At 33.6% G+C, this 19,156-nt stretch overlaps 3 protein-coding genes across 5 annotated transcripts in view; 1 reads left to right on the forward strand and 2 right to left on the reverse strand.

Annotated features, from left to right (window-relative positions):
- LOC144849054 (protein CMSS1-like) overlaps positions 1–15,584 on the forward strand; it is a 29,498-nt gene extending 13,914 nt beyond the window's left edge. The window contains exon 6 of one of the 3 annotated variants that reach the window (XM_078706020.1): positions 15,450–15,584. The gene's annotated coding sequence lies outside the window, so the exon portion shown is untranslated. Of the gene's footprint in view, positions 1–1,968; positions 2,099–6,216; positions 6,356–15,449 lie in introns of those variants that run through there. The other 2 variants (XM_078706022.1, XM_078706024.1) reach the window with 2 other exon arrangements.
- On the reverse strand, positions 1,286–6,304 carry LOC144848877 (telomerase protein component 1-like). The gene is made up of 13 exons (XM_078705827.1): positions 6,101–6,304; positions 5,635–5,819; positions 5,000–5,228; positions 4,657–4,740; positions 4,206–4,520; positions 3,826–3,928; positions 3,594–3,721; positions 3,224–3,427; positions 2,842–3,054; positions 2,354–2,554; positions 1,880–2,101; positions 1,585–1,765; positions 1,286–1,452 (listed from the first exon to the last, which is right to left on the reverse strand). The coding sequence occupies exons 1-13, from the start codon at positions 6,302–6,304 to the stop codon at positions 1,286–1,288; spliced, it is 2,436 nt and encodes an 811-aa protein (XP_078561953.1).
- On the reverse strand, positions 9,631–17,798 carry LOC144849064 (telomerase protein component 1-like). The gene is made up of 15 exons (XM_078706035.1): positions 17,749–17,798; positions 16,716–16,938; positions 15,334–15,578; positions 14,715–14,899; positions 14,066–14,294; positions 13,708–13,791; positions 13,257–13,571; positions 12,862–12,964; positions 12,621–12,748; positions 12,258–12,461; positions 11,931–12,143; positions 11,526–11,726; positions 11,081–11,302; positions 10,663–10,843; positions 9,631–10,274 (listed from the first exon to the last, which is right to left on the reverse strand). The coding sequence occupies exons 2-15, from the start codon at positions 16,930–16,932 to the stop codon at positions 10,108–10,110; spliced, it is 2,694 nt and encodes an 897-aa protein (XP_078562161.1). The 5' UTR covers positions 16,933–16,938; positions 17,749–17,798; the 3' UTR covers positions 9,631–10,107.
- Between the last annotated feature and the right edge of the window lie 1,358 nt (positions 17,799–19,156).

Genomic DNA, 19,156 nt, shown 5'->3' on the forward strand with positions numbered 1-19,156 from the left:
AAAACCACAAAATAGCCTATTTAATTTTGTTATGGTTATGATAACTACTGTACTACTAGCAGATAACTTAACTTTTGTTTTGTAGCACACAGGGGTTGATCCAGGATTTTTCAAACGGAGGAGTTGGTATCGATTCAAGTATCTCCAGATTTATATTGCCTGTCCCTGGATTTAATGCCTATAATTGTATAAATAATGCCTATACTATGCAAATGTCTTAACATAGAAACAAATTAACAAAATATTTACCTTGATTTTTATTATCTGGATAAAGCAATTAATAGAAAGGCTGGTAGTAGCCAGTTTTAGTCAGGAAAATGTGTTGCGTTTTGAAGGTGCTGACGTGTATTATGAAATAAACAACTCCAGAAAAAATCCTACCTATTCAAAGTAATTCTCTCTTTCTCTCTGATTGTAAACACTGCATATTCCAAAGTGAGTAATAATACCATATATCCTAAACTTCCTTTTGTATTGAATAATATTCAAGGTATTTTGCTACCTGTCCTCACTTTATCTTTGATGTTTTAAGTCCTGTTTTGAATAAGGCCAATTTGTCATAACTTCCTATATAGTAGTATACAAGGTCATATATTATTATGTCATAGGTTTTGACATGATTTTTAGCCTGTTTGATTTACAACAAAGATAATAACTAAAAGAAGTTTAGTTTACTAATTTTATTTTCAAAATAGAATATTATTTTCTGCTTTAATATTATTACAGAACATAATCAGACAATCAAATACTATACACATTTTTAATTATTTCTAAAAAAATCTATTAAGCTCTGTCTACACTATCTATCAAACTAGTTTTACAAAAAAAGTGTGATGTGCACAAATATATCATCATATGGGCACATCACATTTTTTGTCACATAAAATTTGATAGTGTAAATAGAGCTTAAGAAATGCAAAAGCAAAAAATATATTTTGGCAAGATATACTAGTAGCTTACATTACTATGTCCTATTGGAAACTTCCTTTGGTGCCTTATTTCAAAATATCTTACTTACAGTAGCTTTTGATTAATTAAAAGTATGTAAAACATTATAGATTTAATTATTACTGTTTATTAATTACATATTCCTGTTTCTGCTTCTATTAATTACATATTCCTGTTTCTGCTTCTTGTGTGAACACAACCTTGCTTGTTATTCAATAGAAGGAGACTTTCCCAGTTTCCAGAGTCCAGTGTCGGAACCGTAAAACCAGAATTGTCTCCGAGTCTCCATTTTTTTTCTATTATTAAAAATATGCAACTGACTTTGTTAGTTATACAACTATTCTTTAGTAACAAGTCTTGTGCATCTTCTTTGGTCCCAACTACAATTCATGCATAGATACATAGGTAGTGGATTGTGTATGGGACTAATGGGTTTCTTGCAAACAACACATGTTTCAGAATGTGTCCAAACTGTGCCCCTTGAATGGTCCATGCACAACATTGCTGAAAGACAAAAAACAACTGGTCAATTTTTTGCTCACACTTAAACCTTCAAAGTCGATCTAGCATTATTATACAGTAATACAAATTTTATTATAATACACTGGCAGACCAGGGACATTCACTTCATCCTACCTTCCTGTTCTTTTTTCCTATAAAATGGAGACACATGCTCCCCACACATAAGGCAAACGTCTTTATTAAGCCATACTGAATTCTTGAAAACCCCGCCTTTAAAGTTCTTGCAACATGTGCAAATTTTAACCATTTTTTCAAATGGACCGGGAAAAAAAATGTATTTCTGACAGCGTAAATCCTGTTGAGATAATAATATAACCATACTATATTAGCAATGATCACTGAGAGTTTGCTTACTTGTTTGTTTGTTTACTGTTACAGTACGCTAATTTTAAGTTCTAAATTCACTTACTTTCAACGTTCTAGAAATCATGATCCTGCCCATCTTTGGTGCTCTTTTGTCTTCCATCACAAAATCTGCCAATCTCTTTGTCTTTCCAGCAGTCTTCAGTTGATATGGAAGCTCCTGGACAACTCTTGTATCATTCTGACAATGATACTGAAAGAACTCTGCAAGTCTTATGTGTTGGACTTCCTGTTTTTCTGGACTTGATAGGAGGGTTGTTTTTACTGCCTATAAAAAAAGAGAAATTATGGTTGAGGGAAAACTGTATCAGGAATGGATCTCAATGGATATACAAAAAAAAATAAGCAAAAAGCTAAATCAAAGCAAAAAGCTAAATCAAAACAATAAAGTAAAACAGCCAGAAAAATTAGCAGAGCTTTCGGGCAACACTAGCCCTTCATAAATGTTTAGGAATGATATATAGTTATACATAAAGAGTTCACAGTAAATATAAAGCAATTTTTATCAAGTTCTTCAAACCTTCTTAATTGATGCATGAAAGAAATCCAACATTGGTTCCCCTCCTGATCCGCTAGAGTTCCTTAAGAATGGCCCCAGGGTTCGTCTAGCTTGTGACCAAGGCAGCATTGCAACCAGTTGGTTTTTCTCGCAATCTCCTAACATAAAATGAAGTTCAGTTTCTTTCAAACCAGCTTGAGAACACTCCAAGAGGCACAGTATCTGAAAAGTATTGATAACAAAAAAATGGAAATGAAACTAAAGTAAAACTGATAATGACTCCAATAAATGTATTCATAGAATTAAATTACCTCAAACCATGGTTTTTAACTCATTTCTCCATGTTAAAATATTTGTATTTTGTTGCCTCCATGTTAAAATACTTGCCAGTTTGTCGCACTGAATATATTACTTTGCTTGATTTGAAATTAATTGGCTATTGTGTTTCGGGGACAATTGCTGGAAAATCTTCAAATTTGACACTAATTTTAATAATATTTTATTCTTACCTGCTCCACAAATGAGGTTTCATCCTCATTTATCATTCGTTGAATAATTTCCGATATTAAACCATCTAGAGAAGGGAGAAGTTGTTTTATGCGTTGAGTGACTTCCTCAAACACTCCAAAGATGCGTAATTCTTCACAAACCAGTGACAGCCACAGGACATTTTTGGAGCCTTCTGATTGCACAAGTAAAGCAAGTTGCTCAGGATCTAGTTTCTGATAGCAAAAAATATTGTTGTTACTTCTGAACCATCAGACAATCGACTGAAGGTTTGATAGAATTAGGAAAATATTGCATAATCTTAAACAGGATCAATAGTTTTGTGCATTTCAACTATAAACACTGTTAACACTTTCTGGAATAAAACTTCCCAAAATGTAATACCTTGTTATACCGTCCAAAATAGTTTTGAACTATATCCATTTTTGCTGTTTCATCCAACTCCGCGAGATTGAGTCTTTCTCCAGAGGGCAGCATATCATTGATTTTTTGCAACGTACCACCTTCTCTTGTAGTACTTATAATAACTTGTATCGAACCAAAAACATTTGGTGGAATCCATTTGAGACTGTCGTTACCCTTCACAAGCTGTAATAGATATTAAAAATAATAGATGAAAAAAGCTGATACAACCAAACTCACCCTCTTCTTGTTGATGCCTGACTTTGATAATAAAGGTCATGGCTATTTATAGGCTTCGCTTAAGTCATGAGTGCAGACTTATTAGTTTTACTTATTACATTGTATTCATTACCTGATTGACAGCATCAATTATTATCAGAAGCTGTTCACCTGTTTTTCCAAATTCCTTCAAGAGGTTTGCCAGTAGTATCAAAGCTCTTTCATAATTAAACTTCTCTTTTAACTCCGTCCATTCTGTATCTGGAACAAATTTTAAAATATATACATGTGAGATCATATCAATCAACTTATCCATCAATGGCATTTATAGTTTTACAAAAATTCAACCTTCTTTGGTAACTTACTTTCAGTTTTTATGAGAGCCTCACAAAGTCTGTAGACTAGATTCGATGCATCTGTAGATTGAGCTGTGCACCCAACAAAATGGTAAAACACATTCATCCCTTTCTGCCAATTACAAAAAAATACAATTATAATAATATTGATAGTATAAAGACACAATATGCGTCTTCAACTGGTCATGCGCATACACTTTGGAGTGAGCTACTTCCACTGCTTGCATATAAACAAGTTTGATGAGCTAGATCGGATGATTTTCTGTTTCTGCTTTACTTTCAATTAGGTAGTTGAGGTAGGAGAGGGGAAGACACAAAGAAAAACAACGAGGCATATTTATTTTTTAATACGCAGCTTGAAGTAAAGAAACTCCTTCCCGCTAGCTTACCTGTTTTGATTCTCTGACACATTTAGCCATCAAAGCACTCTTCCCTTGACCAGGATCTGCAACAACCAGCATTGGTGAACTCCCTTCTTTGGAATCCTTACTTAATTTGGCAAATGTCAGCATCTTCTGGATTTCTTTGCTTCTGCCAAACACCATAGCACCTCTTTGCTCCATGAATATCTGGTGTTGCTGTGTTTCTATTTCTTCTGGTGTTTGGTTCTTCACTTCTTTTTCTGGATACTTCCTTGCAATGGCAGACTTGAAGAAGTCCAAAACTGTCTTGGCAAAATCGTCTTCAAGACCAACCATTTTAACCTTTTGTGATGATATTTAGTCAAATTATTAACAAATATTGATTCGTATGTAAAACTATATTTATAATTTATGCATAGAAATTGTATTTTATACTTTATGAAGAATTTTGACAGAATGCTAACTCTACGGTACGTGCCTTTCCATTTTCGACAGAATCCACTTTACAGGAATAATCAAAGACTTGCTCTTTAAAAGCCTCTCTCAGTTGTTTTTTTAGTTCCTATAATTGAAAGAAAGTTATTCAATGATGTAGCCACAAGGAATAAAGTGGTGCGGTTTTTGCAAGAAAAGGGAATAATCTCTGTTAAAGCTACTAGATTCTCAAAGGCCTCTGTGAAAAAGTGGTCAGGCTGAAACCGACCCTGTTGTAAAATTGTTAATTATTTGCCATTCATTTGTTGTTAAGTATCATATACAGTACGGTATGTTTTGCTTTAATATTCAATCACAGGTTAATAATGTGTGAGTGAGTACATTACCTTAATTTGTACTTTGCAATATTCTGAATCATCAACAAAGCCAGCCCTTTGATCACTGGGTAAATCTTTAAGAAAAGATGGATCCCTTATAAGAAACAATGAATTTGGATTGTTTGATGCGTAAGCCCCTTGAACAATCTCCATGTGAGTGACCGAGGTTCCATGCACCCAATCATATTGCTTTGTGAGGTCATCTGATACAGCTTCCTTATTTGGCACCCATCCATATCTAGAACAATAGAAATTTAAGTTAATTTATTCATGTTTGGTTGCCAATAATATTATGTCATGTTTGTTTGTTTTGTCATGTGATCAAAATTCTTAGTGGTATGTTTGAGACACTCTCGCACTTTAATCTAGAGGTTGTAGGTTCGATTCCAATACAGAGGATATTTTATCATACAAAATTTATGATGAACTTTCTGTTGGAACAACTAAAGCTCTGTTTACACTATCAAACTGTATGTGGCAACAACATGTGATGTGCCCATATATGGACACGGTGATATCATATCACTACCACATTTAGGCACACTTTTTATACCAAACTAGTTTGATATGGTACGACAGTGTAATCATGGCCACAACTAATTGAGAATATATTTATAGGTTTTTTATATTATAAGTATGTTGACCTTTCACTTAGCATATTAAGAAAAAACCCTTCTCCTTCTGCTTCCTTGTGACATCTTTGTATCTCATCCAAACACGTACATATTGTAGTTTTGGTGGTCGAATCACGTGGCACTCCCCATCGCAAATCACATTCTATTAACTGTAGGTGGTGCTGTGTACACCATTCTCGTAATTCTGGAAAAACCTTTTGAATAAAAAAAAAGTCATGAGTTCTCAAAATAAAACAATGGATTCACTTTTCAATTTCTAGAAAATTAAACACAGCCATTTTACTTGCATTAGAATGCAAGAACAAGTTCACTCAACAATAATTGCGTAAATAAAAACCTATTATATAACTTAACTATTTAAATAAAATTTCCAATAAATTCTTTAATAATGCAATTGAGCAGTTTGAAGATTCAACAATCTAAGATAAAAATGAACAAATACAAGGTATGGATTGGAATGATGTACAGTACTAACCTTTTTAACAAGAACCTCTCTTTCTGCATGAAAATCACGGAATGTAGATGAAACAAAAATGCAGATGACTTGCGGATTCTGATTTGTTTCCTCATTCTTTTTGTATGTCGTTTTAGGTTTATGTTCCTGCCGTTGCTTCTCAATCTGCTCCCAGCATTTGATGACACATTCCCGTATTTCAGTTCCATCGGTTGGTAAAGACATGTTGGATTCACAGAAATGATTGTCTACCGAAAGTCCAAGCTCTGTGGAAACAAACAGAGAGAGGGTGGGTTTTATGCGTGAGCATTTGGGCAAATACAACACTAGGACCTTGAATGTAGCAAGAGGTAGTATGGTGCAGGGTAGGAACGAAATACCCTAACTTCAGTTATGAATAATGAACATTTCTAAAATAAAAATGTCCCCATTCTATGAGAGGTATTAATTAGCTTTTGTCCCTTATCACCTTACCTTTTTATTTCAAAATAAGAGATTTTTATGATACATATTGTTATGGTGCTGTTGTCAAAACCTTACCTTTTCAAATACAGTATCAATATAACACACCTTGGTTGCAAGATAAGTAAGTTATTAATTCCACAACTGTTTAAATATCACAGACTGTTTTAACTATGTGCAATAATCAGGATGTTTATTCTAATATTGTATAAAGACAACAAATAAAAGTCTTTCGCTTGAGAAACTTCCCCTTTCATGTGACATACCACAGACATTAGCCTGGATCAGTTCAAGCGATAGAAGGAAATAAATATACTACTTTTATCAATTGTTAGAAATAAGGAGTATAAATTTAAATTTCAGACATAAAACCAAATGTAAATACAGCATTAAAAAAAAGAGAGATTTCTTATAAATAATTGTGTGTAAAAAGTCAACAAGATGCAAGAAATGTCTAAAGCTCTGTCTACACTATCAAACTAGTTTGACAAAAAAAGTGTGATGTGCCCAAATATGGTAGTGATATGCCAAAATATGGTAGTGATATGCCAAAATATGGTAGTGATATCACATCATGTCCATATATGGGCATATCAAATGGTTTTTCTCACATAAAGTTTGATAGTGTAGACAGAGCTTTATACATCATCATAAACAAATGTACGGCATCAAAAAGATTTTTCAAAAATAATTGTGTGTGTATAAAAGTCAACAACAGAATATACTTAAATGTCCAGTATATTGTTACATACAATACATAGTCATACCAAGTGGAAGCAACTGCACAGATGGAAGTTTTTAAACAATGTAAATTCCATATTTTAAATATAGAACAGAAAAAGTGAAACTCAGATTAGAATATATGATCAGGGAACTTCCCTGATATGATACAAACTGTCTTCAACTATGAAGCACAATATTCTTTAGACTGTACATTATAGTATGATATGGAAACTGCATTGAAAGCACTTTTGTTTGTATAAGTTTAGTTTATGAGTCAAGTACCACCAATAAATAAATATAATCATCAATTTAAAGGATTTATTTGTTATTTTTAATGTGAATCTCCTTAATAAAAGTACTAAGAGGCCTAATTCTAAGGTGTTGTCTTCACGATAAAGTTATTTAACAAATTTGGAGTCGAAAAATAAAAGGCAGGTACGAAACGGAACTAGCGCCAATAAAATAAAGTCTCACCTTCATTAATATCAAAGAAATAATTCTTTGCATCTTGTATTGTATTTTCACATGATTTTAACACATTGAGTTGTTCCTGTCGTGAGAAGCAGCGCGTTGGTGTATTTATATATAGTCCATTGTCCTTCTAAAGGGCAGAAAAGCCCTAGGCCTCAGCGTTGGAGAGCCATTTAGGGTTCCCAAACCAAGAGCCTCAGGTCTCTGCATTACGCCACTGGTTGAGTGAGTATGAGGTATAAAATGTCAGGTCATGTCAAGCTTCATGAGTAGAACATCTTCTAAACGGTAGAAAATACAAGCTATTGTCAAATTATACAGGTACCAACAATATCAAATGTGTTCAAGGCTTTACTAATTGTCGTGGCACTTACCTCTTTTACTAACACCTCCCGCTCAGCATGGAAGTCAGCAAATGTTGATGAAACAAACGAATCACCTGCCAGCCACTGGCCCTTGTTGTAATATGTTCCTCTTTCTTTGCTGAGCATTGGGCTTCATGAATTTTCCAACATTTTTTTATCTCATTTGGGATGGAAGTGTTGGCGGAAGCCATTGTAGTATTCAAACTTCTTCTTCAATAAACAGTTTAAAAATATATTGTCCCCCTTAAAAATAATATCCCATTTTAATGTTATATAGTTTTCACTTTGACCAAAAATTGGATCTTGAAAAAAAAATTATTTACACTAAAAAACTTTAATATATAACTTAAATAATTGTCAAATTGACTGCTAGTTTTTGGTTGAATTTAATCGTTTATTTTTGTATTTTATGAAACAATTTTTTTTCCGTTTTTCTTTTTACGGAAGTGATTAATTTGATTAAAACTACAAAATGGTCTATTTAATTTTGTTATGGTTATGATAACCACTACTAGGTCAGTAACTTCACTTTTGTTTTGTACTGTAGCATCAGGATTTTTCAAACGGAGGAGTTGGCATCAATTCAAGTCTCTGTAGACTGATATTGCCTAACAAGGCCTGTCCCTGGATTTGTTAAATTGTTTATAAGTTGAGACATTTGCATAGTATAGGCATTATTTATACAATCGCTGATTGTATAAATTAATGCCTATACTATTCAAATGTCTCAACTTATAAACAATTTAACAAAATATTTACCTTGATTATTATTATCTGGATAAAGTAATTAATAAAAAAGGCTGGTAGTAGCCAGTTTCAGTCAGGAAAATGTGTCTGTTGCGTTTTGAAGGTGCTGACATGTATTATGAAATAAACAACTCCAGAAAAGATCCTACCTATTCAAAGTAATTCTCTCTCTCTCTCTCTGATTGTAAAAAAACTGCATATTCCAATGTGAATAATACCATAATATCCTTTACTTCCTTTTGCATTGAAAAATACAAGGTATTTTGCTACCTGTCCTCGCTTTATCTTTTATGTTTTAAGTCCTGTTTTGAATAAGGCCAATTTGTCATAACTTCCTACATAGTAGTATACAAGGTCATATATTATTATGTCATAGGTTTTGACATGATTGTTTAGGCCTGTTTGTAAAAGTCAATTTTGTATATTTGCAATCATATTTTAATTCAAAAGCTTGGAAAAGTATATGATGGAAAAAACCTCCATTATTATTTTTAAATATTTTTTATATAAATTTTAACTGCCATTTCAACTGCAATATTAATGAAATGAGATTTGTAGTCGTCGATAGCTAAAAGAAGTTTAGTTTACTAATTTTCAAAATATAATAATCATCTTTTAACTACAGTATTAGTTATTACAGAATACAATAAATATCAGACAATCAAATACTATAACACATTTTTTAATTGTTTCTAAAAAAACTATTTGCAATACAAAAAGCAAAAAATATATATTTTGGCAAGATTATACAAATAGCTTATATTAGTCTGTCCTATTGTATCTTTGGTGACTCATTTCAGCACACATCCCACTTAGCTTTTGATTAAAAGTATGTAAAACATTGTAGATTTATGTTGATATAAGTTTGCGGTACACCACGTATGTTAGTTCTCAAAAGAACTGTTGAGTTTCTCTTCTCTTGTAGATTTATTTATTAATTACTGTTTATTATTAAATACATATTTCTGTTATTTGCTTCTTGTGTGAACACAACCTTGCTGGTTATTCAATAGAAGGTGACTTTCCTAGTTGCCAAAGTCCAATGTCGGAACCGTAAAACCAGAATTGTCTCCATTTCCATTCTGTTTGTTAAGTATCCAATTTTTCTTTAAAGCTCTGTCTACACTATCAAACTTTATGCGACAAAAAAATGTGATGTGCCCATATATGGACATGATTATGTCATATCACTACCATATTTGGACATATCACTACCATATTTGGGCACACTTTATTTGTCAAACTAGTTTGATAGTGTAACTATTCCTTAGTAACTAGTCTTGTGCATCTTCTTTGGTTTCCACCGTTACAAATCATGCATACATACATTGGTAGTGGCTTGTGTATGGCACCGATGGGTTTCTTGCAAACAACACATGTGTCTTGTGTCCCAAATATGCCCCTTGAATGGTCCATGCACAACATTGCTGAAAGAAAAAGACTCGTCAATTACCTAAATAATTGAGTTTTTTTTACTATGATAATACATCTTAGACTTTGTTTCCCTACCTTTAAGCTCTGTTTACACTATCAAACTAGTTTGACAAAAAAAAGTGTGATGTACCGAAATATGGTAGTGATATGACATCATCATGTCCATAAATGGGTCTATCACATTTTTTTTTTTTTCACATAAAGTTTGATAGTGTAGATAGAGCATTAGAGGTGGCAGTTAGCACTGTTATACGGTATTACAAATTATAGCTTGAATTTTCCAGGAAAATTCACTGGTAGACCAGAGGATTTACATTAATTTAGACATTAAAAATGCTACTAGTTCAAAAAGTGGTCTTTAATTGCAAGAGATGAGCATACCTTCATTGTCTTTCTTCCTTTGAAATCGATCCACACACTCCCCACACATTAGGCAAACCTCTTTATTAGGCCATGCAGAACGCTTGACAACCCCGCCTCTAAAGTTCTGGCAAAATGTGCAAATTTTAACCATTTTTACAAATGGGCCGGGAGATAACAGGCGTTTCTGACATCGTAAATCCTGTTGAGATAGTAATACAAACCATACTATATTAGCAATGATCACTTAAGCTTGGGGACGTAAATGCAACGCAAGCGTGTTAACCAATGACAAGCGACAGTTCGAAAAATCCATCGCTTGTGATTGGTCAATTCACTTGCATTGCATTACATCCTTGTGTTGTGTCAAGCATAAGAGTTTGCCTGTTAAGTTACAGTATGCTAAATTTTGTTTTTGAAAAGTTCTAAATTCACTTACTTTCAACGTTCTAGAAATCATGATCCTGCCCATCTTTGATGCTCTTGTGTCTTCCATCACAAAATCTGCCAATCTCTTTGTCTTTCCAGCAGTCTTCAGTTGATATGGAAGCTCCTGGACAACTCTTGTATCATTCTGACAATGATACTGAAAGAACTCTGCAAGTCTTATGTGTTGGACTTCCTGTTTTCCTGGACTTGATAGGAGGGTCGTTTTTACTGCCTATAAAGAAAGAGAAATTATGATTGAGAGAAAACTGTATCAGGAATGGATCTCAATGGAGATACAAAATAAATAAGCAAAAAGCTAAATCAAAACAATAAAGTAAAACAGCCAGAAAAATTAGAGCTTTCGGGCAACACTAGCCGATCATTGGTGTTTAGGAATGATAGTTATACATATAGAGTGGATAATTATAAAGCAATTTTTATCAAGTTCTTCAAACCTTCTTAATTGATGCATGAAAGAAATCCAACATTGGTTCCCCTCCTGATCCGCTAGAGTTCCTTAAGAATGGCCTCAGGGTTCGTCTAGCTTGTGACCAAGGCAGCATTGCAACCAGTTCGTTTTTCTCGCAATCTCCTAACATAAAATGAAGTTCAGTTTCTTTCAAACCTGCTTGAGAACACTCCAAGAGGCACAGTATCTGAAAAGTATTGATAACAAAAAATGGAAAATTTGCCTTAACACAAAAGTGTTAATTTAACAATTTTTATTTTTTAGAAATTGTTGCCCTGAATATATTACTTGAATGATTGGCTATTGGGGCTTGAGAGACAGTTGATACAATTATACTATATACTGGACAATCTTCGACACTAAGTTTAAACTTTCCAATTCGTATTTTTACCTGCTCCACAAATGAGGTTTCATCCTCATTTATCATTCGTTGAATAATTTCCGATATTAAACCATCTAGAGATGGGTGAAGTTGTTTTATGCGTTGAGTGACTTCCTCAAAAACTCCAAAGATGCGTAATTCTTCACAAACCAGCGACAGCCATAGGACATTTTTGGAGCCTTCTGATTGGACAAGTAAAGCAAGTTGCTCAGGATCTAGTTTCTGATAACAAAAAAAAATATTGTTATTTCTGTTTTGTCTTGTACAGGATCAACAGTTTTCTTCATTTCAACTACACTATAAACATTGTGAAATTTTTCAAATACAACTTCATACCTTGTTATACCGTCCAAAATAGTTCTGAACTATGTCCATTTTAGCTGACTCATCCAAGTCCGCGAGATTGAGTCTTTCTCCAGAGGGCAGCATATCATTTATTTCTTGCAATGCACCACCTTCTCTTGTAGTACTTATAATAACTTGTATCGAACCAAACACTTTTGGTGGAATCCATTTGAGATTGTCGTTACCCATCACAAGCTGTATGGATATTAAAAATAATAGATGAAAAAAGCTGATACAACCAAACTCACCCTTTCTTGTTGATGCTTGACTTTGTAATAAAGATATAATAAAGGTCATGGCTATTAAAGTCAAAAGTGCGGACTTAGTTTTACTTATAATTATTGTATTCATTACCTGATTGACGGCATCAATTATTATCAGAAGCTGTTCATCTGTTTTTCCAAATTCCTTCAAGAGGTTTGCCAGTAGTATCAAAGCTCTTTCATAATTAAACTCCTTTTTTAACTTCGTCCATTGTGCATCTGCAACAAATTTTAAAATACATACATATCACTCAATCAACATATCCATCAATAGCATTTATAGTTTCACAATAATGATGCTCATTAAAATTCAACTTTCTTTGGGAACTTACTTTCAGTTTTTATCAGAGCCTCACAAAGTCTGTAGACTAGATTCGATGCATCTGTAGATTGAGCTGTGCATCCAACAAAATGGTAAAACACATTCATCCCTTCCTGCCAATTACAAAAAAATACATACGAAATAATATTGATAGTATAAAGACACAATATGCGTCTTCAACTGGTCATGCGCAAACACTTTGGAGTGAGCTACTTCCACTCCTTGCATATAAACAAGTTTGATGAGCTAGATCTGCTGATTATCTGCTCAGGACAGCCCAGTGAATACACCTAATATAATGGATTAATTTGAATTTTTTAATAGGGAAAGACACAAACAAGCATGTAATTTGATGTTATGATATGCAGCTTGAAGAAAAATGTGAACTCATCCCTACTAGCTTACCTGTTTTGATTCTCTGACACATTTAGCCATCAAAGAACTCTTCCCTTGACCAGGATCTGCAACAACCATCATTGGTGAACTCCCTTCTTCTGAGTCCTTACTTGATTTGGCAAATGTCAGCATCTTCTGGATTTCTTTGCTTCTGCCAAACACCATAGCACCTCTTTGCTCCATGAATATCTGGTGTTGCTGTGTTTCTATTTCTTCTGGTGTTTGGTTCTTCACTTCTTTTTCTGGATACTTCCTTGCAATGGCAGACTTGAAGAAGTCCAAAACTGTCTTGGCAAAATCATCTTCAAGACCAACCATTTTAACCTTTTGTGATGATATTTAGTCAAATTATTAACAAATATAGATTCGTATGTAAAACTATATTTATAATTTATGCATAGAAATTGTATTTTATACTTTATAAAGAATTTTGACAGAATGCTAACTGTATGGTACGTGCCTTTCCATTTTCGACAGAATCCACTTTACAGGAATAATCAAAGACTTGCTCTTTAAAAGTCTCTCTCAGTTGTTTTTTTAGTTCCTGTAATTGAAAGTTATTCAGTGATGTAGCCACAAGAAATAAAGTGGTGCAGTTTTTGCAAGAAAAGGGAACAAGCCACTGGATTCTCAAAGGCCTCTGTGAAAATGTGGTCAGGTTGAAACCTTACCAACCGTACTGGTGGCTGTGGCCCTGTTGGAAAATTGTTACTCATTTGCCATTCATTTGTTGTTAAATATCATACACTACAGCATGTGTTGTTTTGCTTTAATGTTCAATCACACTCACAGGCTAATAATGTGAGTGAGTACATTACCTTCATTTGTACTTTGCAATATTCTGAATCATCAACAAAGCCAGCCCTTTGGTCAGTAGGTAAATTTTCAAGAAATGATGGATCCCTTATAAGAAACAGTGAATTTGGATTGTTTGATGCGTAAGCCCCTCGAACAATCTCCATGTGAGTGACTGAGGTTCCATGCACCCAATCGTATTGCTTGGTGAGGTCATCTGATACTGCTTCCTTATTTGGCACCCATCCATATCTAGAACAATATAAATTTAATTCTATTTAATTTATTCATGTTTGTTATGCAATAATATTATGTCATGTTTGTTTGTTTGTTGTGTGATCAAAGTTCTCTATGGTATAATGTTTGAGAAACTCCCTCTTTGATCATGAGGTTGCAGGTTCGATTCCAACCAATGTAGGCCTATAATACAGAGGATATTTTATCATACAGAATTCATAAGGAACTTTCTGTTGAACCCCTAAAGCTCTGTTTACACTATCAAACTGTATGTGACAAAAACACATGATGTGCCCATATATGGACACGATGATGTCATATCACTACCACATTTAGGCACACTTTTTATGCCAAACTAGTTTGATAGTGTAATCATGGTTGAATTGAATTGAATTGAGAATATAATTTACAGGTTATATTTAAAAGTATGTTGACCTTTCACTTAGCATATTAAGAAAAAACCCTTCTCCTTCTGCTTCCTCGTGACATCTTTGTATCTCATCCAAACACGTACATATTGTAGTTTTGGTGGTCGAATCACGTGGCACTCCCCATCGCAAATCACATTCTATTAACTGTAGGTGGTGCTGTGTACACCATTCTCGTAATTCTGGAAAAACCTTTTGAATTAAAAAGAACGTAATGACTTCTCAAATTAAAAGAATGGATTCACCTTTGAATCATTGCTGAAAATTTGTTGTGAGCAAGAGCAAGTTCTCAACATTATCACGTAAACAAAAATTATTCCATCTTGCATTGTGAAATCATTTCCAATTCTTTATAATATTCTCTGCATATTAACAATACAATTGAGCAATTATCAAAAAGATTCAACAATATAAAGCTCTGTCAACACTATCAAACTAGTTTGACAAAAAAAGTGTGATGTGCCCAAATATGGTAGTGATATGACAAAATGTGGTAATGATATCTGATGTCCATATATGGGCACATCACATTCTTTTGTTTGATAATGTAGACTAGCTTTAGAAATAGATGAAGAAAAAAACAAATAAATGAAGGTATCATGAATGGATTAGAAGAACTTACTAACCTTTTTAACAAGAACCTCTCTTTCTGCATGAAAATCACGGAATGTAGATGAAACAAAAATGCGTATGACTTGCCAATTCTGAATTGTTTCCTCATTCTTTTTGTATGTCGTTTTAGGTTTGTGTTCCTGCCGTTGCTTCTCAATCTGCTCCCAGCATTTGTTGACACATTCCCATATTTCAGTTCCATCGGTTGGTAAAGACATGTTGGATTCACAGAAATGAGTGTCTACCGCAAGTCCAAGCTCTGTGGAAACAACAGAGAGGGCGGGTTTTATGCATGAGCATTATGGCAAGTACAACATTAGGACCTTGAATGTGGCAAGAGGTAGTCTGGTGCAGGGTAGGAACGAATTACCCTAACTTCAGTTTATGGATAATGAACATTTCTAAAATAAAAATGTCCCCATTTTCTATGATTTAAACATTAAGGAGATGTGTTAATCAGCCTTTGTCCCTTATCACCTCACCTTTTTATTTCAAAATAAGAGATTTCCATGCTACCTAAATTGTTAGAGTGTTGTCAAAACCTTACCTTTTCAAATACAGCAGTGTCAATATAACACACTCTGGTTGCAAGATAAGTAAATTATCAATGATATTCCACAACTGTTTAAATATTAGTGACTACCTACTATCTACAATCCAATGATCAGGATGTTTATTCTAATATGTATAAGAACGACAAATACAAGCCTGATTGCTTGAGTAATTTCCCCTTTCAAGTGACATACCACAAACATTATCCTGGATCAGTTTAGGCGATGAAAGGAAATAAATGACAATATACTATTTTTATCAATTGTTAGAAATAAGGAGTATAAATATAAATTTCAGACATAATAACCAAATGTAAATACAGAATTAAAAAAGAGATTTCTCATAAATAATTGTGTGTATAAAAGTCAACAATTTACATTGTTTAAAAACTTCCATCTGTGCAGTTGCTCCCACATTGTATGACTATGTATTGTATGTAAAAATATACTGTACGTAAGTATATTCAAACTAGTTTGACAAAAAAGTGTGATGTGCCCAAATATGGTAGTTATATGCCAAAATATGGTAGTGATATGTCATCGCCATGGCCATATATGTGCATGTCAGATGTCTTTTCTCACATAAAGTTTGATAGTGTAGACAGAGCTTTATACATCATAATCATATGTACAGCGTCAAAAAGATTTGTAAAACAATAAGTTATATGAGTGCCACCAATAAATAAATATAATCATCAATTTAAAGGATTTATTTGTTAGTTTTTATGTGATTGTGAGGCCTAATTCTAAGGTGTGGTATTCAAGATAAAGTTATTTAACAAATTTGGAGTCGAAATAAAATACAGGTGCGAAACGAAACTAGCGCCAATAAAATAAAGTCTCACCTTCATTAATGTCGAAGAAATAATTCTTTGCATCTTGTATTGTATTTTCACATGATTTTAAAACATTGAGTTGTTCCTGTCTTGAGAAGCACCGCGTTGGTGTATTTATGTATAGCCCATTGCTGAAATACAGGCCGCCCGGAATAGAGCGGCGCATTCCAGCCACAACTCGTTTATCCTGCTCGCTTCTTCCTCGTATTGAAACTGTTGCCCCCATTTAATTCTGCAAAAAAAATAAAGTAAAGAAGAAATACAACCTTTGTTTTTAATTTTAATAATACAAGAGAATATATACATATTATATGTCTTATATAGAGAACTTGTATATATTTCAATAATTTGTACAGAAAACTGAAATAAAAGGGGGACGAGCCCATAAAAGACAAAAAAAAGAAGAAATACAACTCCTTAAAGCTCAGCTGTCTACACTATCAAACTACTTTGACAAAAAAGTGTGATGTGTCCAAAAATGGTGGTGATATGCTTAAATATGGTAGTGCTATGACATCATCATGTCTATTTTGGGTACATCACATTTGTTGTCACATAAAGTTTGATAGTGTAGACAGAGCTTTAAAAATATGTGTATATATGCACCCTTTGGACTGTTTTTATTTTTTTTTAGTAGGAAATAATTTAGGAATAGATAATTTTGTTTACAATAAGACGAGCAAGTCAATTAAAAAAAAAAAAACAATACACCTGATTATCTAACCAAAGCAATACATTTTAAACTAGATGAATTCATATGCTATCTAGACAAATGAAACGACTTTATTTAATTTTTGTTTGGTTTTTGTTTTGTATCTAGCCTGTCACCTTTGCCCCCACGCGATACAAAGGAAATCCTATGGGATGGTACTTAACTTTGTTAAGATGACTTAACCCCTGTTGAGCTGATACTTAAAGTCGGACTAAATAGAACATCAGTAAAGAGATTTTTACACTGCTTATTTTTTTAACAGGAAAAATAAATTTACCGATTATTTCACCTAATGTTCGTAATTAAGCATATGGTTTTACTACTTTTTACCTTTTATTTATTCATTTACATTTCTCGTCTTGAATATCTGAAGCGTCTTAGCTCCTCCGTGCAGTGTTGACAGTTGCCAAGTTTGCTTTACGCTTCGCTGAACACGCCAACTATGGAACGCCAACTATGGAACGCCTCATGGACAATAATTACATTTGAAATGTCTGCACTATCAAACTGTATGTGACAAAAAAATGGGATGTGTCCATATACGGACACGATGACGTCATATCACTACCATATTTGTGCATATCACTACCATATTTAAGCATATCAAACTAGTTTGATAGTGACGTTCAGACAGAGCCGTTTACATTTGTTGACGTTTTTAGGCCATTACAAACAAAATCACCAGTTTTCATTACTGACGCTTGATACCAGATTTATCTTACCAATACACATCACATGAGATCTGTTTTACTTTATGACTAGACTATGTTTATTGTTGTTTCGTTATTTATTTTATTACACATTTTTAGCTGCTCAGAGTTGATATTGCTTAAAAGCACCTAAACAACCCGTCGGTATCGTAGTCATGTGGTTGATAAACATCATTTAAAAACTATTTAAAAAATAATCGAAAGTAAATTCTGGTTTTACAACGTTTTTAAAACATAATGTTTAAATGTTATTGTGTAAAACATTGTACTACAGCAAATACACACACTCAGTCTGTTTGCGTACATACACCAACTAATTATGATTAGTTTTTCGTTGAAATATTTTGTAATGTTTGCATTGATAATTACATTAGTAAAATGCGATCGTCTTTATTTCGACGTTTCACCCGGAGACACAGTCTACGAAGGTTCGAATCTGACAATGCACTGTCTAACCGACTTCAACTTGAAGTTTGTTTATGAAACGAAAGGTTATAAAAGTAGACGATTGGAAGGAACATGTACTTCTGGGGATCGACATGTTTATCCCGAATTTACTATATCTTGTAACACGCCTACAACCAGTGAGTTACTATTAATATCATTGGATATTTACAACGCATCCTTTGGACACACAGGTGTTTACAGATGTTGGAATTCTAATGGATATAAATTTACTATATTAACTGTTCTTTCCAAACCTACTCCAGCCTGTACAACGACCAGTACTTTTGCCGAGGCTGATACTTCGGAAGAATTCAGTTCGTACAATGCGACTACAGTCGGGCCAGCGTTCTACAATGGGACTACAGTCGAGCCAGCTTTGTGCAATGGGACTACAGTCGAGCCAGCATTGTACAATAGAACATCAACAATTGGACCAGCAATGTCGGAAGGAGATGAGATAAGCCAAGCAAAACTCGATCTAATTAAATACATATCAATTGCTGGTAACATCGTGTCCATCGTCATCATCGCGATTCTATCTTTCTGCTTCTTCCGTAAATGTAACAGAAAGAAAAATAACT

The sequence above is a fragment of the Antedon bifida genome, chromosome 7 (assembly GCF_963402885.1).
Source record: "Antedon bifida chromosome 7, ecAntBifi1.1, whole genome shotgun sequence".
In the NCBI taxonomy this organism is placed as follows: Eukaryota; Metazoa; Echinodermata; class Crinoidea; order Comatulida; family Antedonidae; genus Antedon; species Antedon bifida.

What these genes read in the sequence shown, in the direction of transcription:
- LOC144848877 (XM_078705827.1), bottom strand. Translation starts at nt 6,304, where the DNA reads ATGTCTTTACCAACCGATGGAACTGAAATACGGGAATGTGTCATCAAA. An exon ending in ATTCTGTCGAAAATGGAAAG is followed by an intron (nt 4,521 to 4,656) that starts GCACGTACCGTA and finishes TCATCACAAAAG; the next exon opens with GTTAAAATGGTTGGTCTTGA. An exon ending in TAATTGATGCTGTCAATCAG is followed by an intron (nt 3,428 to 3,593) that starts GTAATGAATACA and finishes TATCTATTACAG; the next exon opens with CTTGTGAAGGGTAACGACAG.
- LOC144849064 (XM_078706035.1), bottom strand. Translation starts at nt 16,932, where the DNA reads ATGGGGGCAACAGTTTCAATACGAGGAAGAAGCGAGCAGGATAAACGA. An exon ending in TTTCTTCGACATTAATGAAG is followed by an intron (nt 15,579 to 16,715) that starts GTGAGACTTTAT and finishes TTGTTTCCACAG; the next exon opens with AGCTTGGACTTGCGGTAGAC. An exon ending in CTTAATATGCTAAGTGAAAG is followed by an intron (nt 14,295 to 14,714) that starts GTCAACATACTT and finishes ATATTGTTCTAG; the next exon opens with ATATGGATGGGTGCCAAATA.